We start from the raw sequence: 6,199 nt of genomic DNA, 5'->3' as shown, positions 1-6,199 counted from the left end.
CTGCCCCCGCCGCCCCCGCCCGCCGCGCCGCGGCTGCCGCTTGTTTGCACTCGGCTTATCCGGAGCGGAAATTCCTTTCCGTTTTTGTGAATGACAAACTCATTAACGATTCATCAACACAACCTGTTCCAGCCGGCCCGTCGCCGCGGCAACAGCCCCTTCCGCGCTCCCCCATTGGCTGCGGCGGAGAATGTACCCATTGAGCGGCCCGCGGTTGTACCCATTGAGAGCCGCCGGCTGCGCGGGGCCGCGGGGCAGCGCGGCCAAGGAGGGGAACGGAGGCAAGCGAGGGGCACCGCCGCCGCCGCAGCGCTTCCATGCTGAGCCGGGGAGCCCCGCTCGGCGGCACGTTAATTGGATTTCATTCACTCGTGGCGGAGGAAAAGCCCAAGGGCTCGGGCTGCAGCGGCGATTAGGCAGGTTCATTCAGGGATTCATTGACAGAAAAAAAAGGAGACGGGGCAGGCTGGCTGCGCGCACGCAGGCACACACACGCGCTCACACTCACACACACGCCGGGAGCAGGGCTGCTTCTCCCTCCCCGTGACTCCACCGCCGCCCGGCGCGGGGGAAGCGGCGCGGGGGGGGCTGCGTGATTCATTTTCCTGGGGCGGAGGGAGATAAGTTGTGCAGAGTTAGAGGGGTGCAGCCCGCCCGCCGAGCCAGCCGCATGCCTCTGTGAGAGAGAGGGGCGCTTCCAGAGCACTCTGCGCTCCCCCCGTCCTTCCCCATGCTAGATACGTTCAGACCCGTCCCTTTCGCGTCGGAAATGGCGATTAGTAAATCCGTGGCGTGGCTGAACGAGCAGCTGGAGATGGGCAACGACCGGCTACTGCTGATGGACTGTCGGCCTCAGGAGTTGTACGAGTCGTCCCACATCGAGTCGGCCATCAATGTGGCCATCCCCGGCATCATGCTGCGGCGGCTGCAGAAGGGCAACCTGCCCCTGCGGTCCCTCGTCGCCAGCAGCGAGGAGGACCGGGAGCGCTTCGCCCGCCGGTGCGGCACCGACACCGTAGTGCTGTACGACGAGCATAGCCGCGACTGGAACGAGAACACGGGCGGCGAGTCTGTGCTGGGGCTGCTCCTCAAGCGCCTCAAAGATGAAGGCTGCAAGGCATTTTATCTGGAAGGTGAGAAGGGCCGCCCAGGGTTGGGGGAAGAGATCTCTGCCTGGGGCCCGGGGCTGCGGGGAACAGGGAGCGGGGAGCCGAGCCTCGTGGATCTCTGCCCGGGTTAGAAGGAGGGGGGGATGCGGTCTGCAGCGTTCCCCGGGCAGTGGATTGATGCGCCAGGAGAGCACCGACCCGGGTAGGGGGCTTTTCCCCCTACTCCACACCTTTTCCCTCCCTTTTCTCCCTATTCTCGCATTGTTTAAAGAAACCTTGATGTCCGAAATCGCTATAGCAGCGTGGGGAGGACGGGGCTAACGGGGATTCCTGCATGAACCTGGCAGAAGGAATTGCCGGCGAGACACCTCTCCAGCGGTCCCCGCAGGGCAAAGCGGTACAGAGCTTTAATCTTGAATATGCTGAGCCCTCCACCGCAGCGGACGATTTTCTTAACCCTTCCTTTAAGTTAGTCTGTCTGCGATGAGAGTGTGACATTTTTCTTCTTTTTCCCGGAGCTCGAGAGGGTGCAAAACAGACGCTCCTTTGCAGACAGGGCTGTACCAGGGAAGTAAGTCGACATGCCATCTTATTTATATCAGGTTGCATTTTCTCCTCTTTGCTTTTCTCTCCAGGTGGTTTTAGCAAGTTCCAGGCCGAGTTCGCCTTGCACTGTGAAACTAACCTAGACAGTTCGTGTAGCAGCAGCTCTCCTCCTTTGCCGGTCCTGGGCTTGGGGGGCCTCCGAATCAGCTCCGATTCATCATCCGACATTGAATCTGACATTGACAGAGACCCCAACAGTGCCACCGACTCCGATGGCAGCCCTCTCTCCAACAACCAGCCTTCCTTTCCGGTGGAGATTCTACCCTACCTCTACTTAGGCTGTGCCAAGGACTCCACTAATTTGGACGTTTTAGAAGAGTTCGGCATTAAATACATCTTGAATGTTACCCCTAACCTGCCTAATCTCTTTGAAAACGCCGGCGAATTCAAGTACAAACAGATCCCGATCTCTGACCACTGGAGCCAAAATCTGTCTCAGTTCTTTCCTGAGGCCATCTCCTTTATAGGTAAGACCCGGTTACTTGTTAACAGCTACATCTCAAGAGGCAGAATTCGATATCTTTTGCAGAATTCGTGAATTTCGGGCGAGAAGCGGAAGCAGTATTTATAGCCTTCTCTGGATCATGCCCCCTTTTCTGATTTTAAAGCCGGCTTAAGTTGAGGGGCTATTGGGGACTGTTTGGGGGGGTTATTGAGAAGTCCCAATGAATTGTAAGCGACCTTTGCAGGGCTGCACCGACATACCTGGTTTGTCTGGCTGTGGAATTTCTCCTTGAGTCATTTCTGTTGGAGCTGGGGACTGAGCTCTGCTCATGTTGTGGGATCTTCTTAAATCACTTCCTAGCGGGTGGGGGTGGGGGGCAAATAAGCCTGGGTTCCATAGTTTATTTGACCTTTTTTTTTGTTGATGTTCGTTTTGTGGTTGTTTGGTTTTAGGTTTTTTTGCTGTTGGGTTTTTTTTTTTTTTTTTCCTTGAGGTTACTGAGTAGTATAATAAAAAGAAACTATCTGGGAGTCTAACTTCAGCTTTTAAATGGAAGTTATGAATAAGCGGTGTCCCAGGCAAATATATAGCCAAAGTTTAAATTAAATCTCGTGGTAATAATGCTATTCCTCTCGGGCTCGGTGCCTCGGTCAGCCGGCCCTCAGACATTATCCGTAAGCTCTGGAAATCTGTACCCTTGGGCCCAAGGAGTTCTGGTTAAAATCTGCAGTCTCCTTCGTTTTGGGGAGGACTCAAATTTGTCCCATCGGGGTGCAGCGGGGCGGGCATTGCATTATCTGTTGGGAAGCTGTGCTGTAATCCGGTTGAATGATACCAGTAATAGTGGAGAATGTAGGTAATCTGAGCCTAGCAGGAAGAAATGTGGGCTAGAAGCCACAAAGAAACTAATCTCCAGGCATTGTAATGCATTTCCTATTACAAAGGAACCCATTTTCAACCAATGTTGACATCCTGTTCCTCCTAATGGGCTGTCCCCTGTGACTTCCCTCATTCTTTTAAAATGCCTGAATACCTCCATTGTTAGCTGCACAACAGTTGGAGAATAATTTAATAGACCTTTGCAGTCTGCTGGTCTGTATAAAGCCTTTCAGTGACATATTGCAGGATTTCCATGCTGGGGCAAGGAGACTGTAAGAATTTAAAGGCAAATCTCCAGGCAAAAGCCTGTCTTTTAGAACTGACTTTTAAAACAGTGTCATGCAGCGTGTCCTGCGTCCTTTGTCTCATTCTTAGTTTTCTCAGCTCTTGGACTTGGGTAGTAGGGGGAGTGGATTATTCTCTTGTCCTGGTTTTAAGCCGCTAAAGTTAACTCTTGAGTTGCACAGCTGGCCACTGGGATCAGAATTGTACTTTCTTCCTACTTGATGCTAATCTCATTTGTGTGAGAGATCAGTTACCAACCCTCTGTCTTATGTGTCCTTCTCTGCTTCTTCGTACAGATGAAGCACGGGGGAAGAACTGCGGCGTCCTGGTGCATTGCTTAGCAGGGATCAGTCGCTCGGTCACAGTGACGGTGGCCTACCTCATGCAGAAGCTGAACTTGTCCATGAATGATGCCTATGATATTGTCAAGATGAAGAAGTCTAACATTTCACCCAACTTCAACTTCATGGGTCAGCTGCTGGACTTTGAGCGGACTCTGGGACTGAGCAGCCCCTGTGACAATCGAGTGCCGAACCAGCAGCTGTACTTCACCACCCCTTCCAACCAGAACGTCTTCCAGGTGGATTCCTTGCAGTCCACGTGAGCTCCCACCACCCCCTTCTCCTGTCCATTTCATGGGATCACTCCTCAATGGTTTCTCTTTGGCAGTGATAAAAGAAATGCAGCTTTCTCTTTTTCTGGCCTCTGCTACTAAAAAGCAGCTGCCAGTGCAGGCAACGAAAGGTTACACAGTATGGAATGGGCTATTGCAAAGGGAGGGGACGTGGCGAGCTCTCTGGGCAGGACCGTGGTGACCAGGCAGCAGGTGGGCAGTGCGTTCATCCCTGCTTGGCCAGTAGCCGGGCTCCGAGGACTCCCTGTGTGGTAGGGTGAGGCTGGACAGGCTGGGCACGTGTTCTCTAGAGGCTGGGACTGTCCTTCTGCCCTCTGCTCTCAGATCTGTGACACGCATCTTTGTCTTCAGTGAAGACTGGTTATTTTTGTTCGTTTGTTTTAATTTAGAGGAGCCAAAGAAAGAGATTTCAGCTTAGTGTATTTGGAGTACTTGTTTGCTAGGAGCTTGATAGTGTTCTACTTGATCAATGTAAATATTTAACCTTAAATTTATTTGCATTTTTTTTTTTTCTTAATTCACATGTACTCAAGAAATCAATCCAAGGGACACCTGTGTTTTTGTTCTTTTCATAAATTCTGCTTTGTTTGTTTGTTTTAATTGCAAAGAATATATTTGCTGCATGCTGAATTTTATTGAAGCAAGCTTTCCATGAGGGAGAAATGGCAATGGTGAGAAGTTTGCAGATCATGTTTTGTGAGCAAGTAGAGTCTCTTCTTTCATATATCTTTCTTTTCCTTGTGGTGATTTTTTTTCCTCATGCTTTTGATGTAGTTTCCATATGATATATATATATATACATATATATATATATTTTTAAATTAAATTAATTTTTTGCCTTACCTTTTGTAAATAGATCATCTGGGAGGAGGTTTGTCTTTGAATGCGAAAGATTTTTTGATCACTTTTTAAAACTTTCAGATGTGCTAAACAGTGCATTACCTCTGTACAAATTCTTCAGGGAGCTTCACCTCAAATGCAATATTTTGCGTTTTTGTTTTTTTTTTGTATAAAACTGGAAGTATGTGCGAGCATTTGTACCTGTGTGTACGCACAGTGAATCTGCACATGGTTGCCAATAAGGGAGAGTTTAATCCACAGTGTAAAAGTTTTAAGATGGAATTTATTATAAGAATGTAAAACCTTAAATTATTAATAAATAAATAACTATTTTTGGCTATGGAGAAGCTGGCTGGTTTATTCCCCCTTTCCCCTCTGTGTGTTTGTGGTTAATTGCACATACCCATATGGTTATGTTTAAAGGCAATAATTACTCTTAATAGCTTTTGTACATCCCCTAAGACAATAAAACCTTAATTTCCCCTTTGGTCCACTGGTGCCTGAATGAATAAACAGTGAATGTGCTAGATTCTCATCTTGCTTTGGTGAAGGAAATGCTTTTGAAGGCCTTTAGGTTAATTACAAAGTATTCCAGCATCTCTTTGCTGTACTAGGGGTGCACCTGATTCTGGGCCATAGTGTTTTTTTCTCATTATTATTTTTAATTTTATTATTAAGAGTAAGGAGCTTCTGTTTTCTGGCTTTGTTTATGAATTTTGGTCACTCTATTACAGATGCCAAGAGATGGGTTCATGTTCTGTTTAGCTGTCTGGCAGGAACTAATTTCACAGAGATTCATCAACAGTCTGCAGCCTGTAAATGATTTTTCTGCTGCCATTCATTCACCTTGCAACTTAATGAAGGCAAGGAGGAAAAGTCTCCCCTCAGTCAGCTCATTTCCTCTTTGAACCCTTCAAGCAGTTCTGTCTCTGCAGAAGGAAAAAGGGGGCTTATAGCAGTTGCAAAACTTCCTGCTGCAACCTATATTCATTAACATCCTTCCTGATGATAACTGGCCCAAGGCAGGGTGGTGCCAAAATCTGTGTGCAGTACCACAGTGAGGGGCTGGGGCTGTCGGCTGAGGTACTGCAGAACTCCTGGCAGCCAAAGCACACTTGAAGTAATTTTAGAAACTGCAAGTGTGTGAAATGAAATGCAAACAAAACATGGGAAAAAAGTGAGTCAGTGTCTCATGCAGTAGTGGCCTAGATTGAGTGCATAAACTGTGAAAGTAGAAGTGGGTTGCAGTTAAACTTGGCTTGTGCTAATCCAGTTTTGAACGGTTTCCGCTCTTGGCATTCCCTGTGCTGTTCTGTTCAAAGTGGAGATTTGCAAGCAGCTCTAGCAATTTCCTGTCCAGCTGCAGCTCAAGTGACTCCCTTGTTTGTTTTTTGGTTTTTT

At 48.5% G+C, this 6,199-nt stretch overlaps 1 protein-coding gene across 1 annotated transcript; it reads left to right on the top strand.

Moving 5' to 3' along the window:
- The first annotated feature begins 216 nt into the window (after window positions 1–216).
- On the top strand, window positions 217–5,142 carry DUSP6 (dual specificity phosphatase 6). Its single transcript, XM_015629463.3, has 3 exons — window positions 217–1,133; window positions 1,745–2,182; window positions 3,621–5,142. The coding sequence occupies exons 1-3, from the start codon at window positions 731–733 to the stop codon at window positions 3,926–3,928; spliced, it is 1,149 nt and encodes a 382-aa protein (XP_015484949.1). The 5' UTR covers window positions 217–730; the 3' UTR covers window positions 3,929–5,142.
- Window positions 5,143–6,199: the final 1,057 nt, after the last annotated feature.

This window comes from Parus major, chromosome 1A, assembly GCF_001522545.3.
Source record: "Parus major isolate Abel chromosome 1A, Parus_major1.1, whole genome shotgun sequence".
In the NCBI taxonomy this organism is placed as follows: Eukaryota; Metazoa; Chordata; class Aves; order Passeriformes; family Paridae; genus Parus; species Parus major.
This window is presented reverse-complemented; position numbering and strand designations above follow the sequence as displayed.

Excerpts from the sequence above, each read along its gene's own strand:
- DUSP6 (XM_015629463.3), top strand. The coding sequence starts at position 731 with ATGCTAGATACGTTCAGACCCGTCCCTTTCGCGTCGGAAATGGCGATT. Across the intron at positions 1,134-1,744 it reads CAAGGCATTTTATCTGGAAG|GTGGTTTTAGCAAGTTCCAG; the intron begins GTGAGAAGGGCC and ends TTTTCTCTCCAG. Across the intron at positions 2,183-3,620 it reads TGAGGCCATCTCCTTTATAG|ATGAAGCACGGGGGAAGAAC; the intron begins GTAAGACCCGGT and ends TTCTTCGTACAG.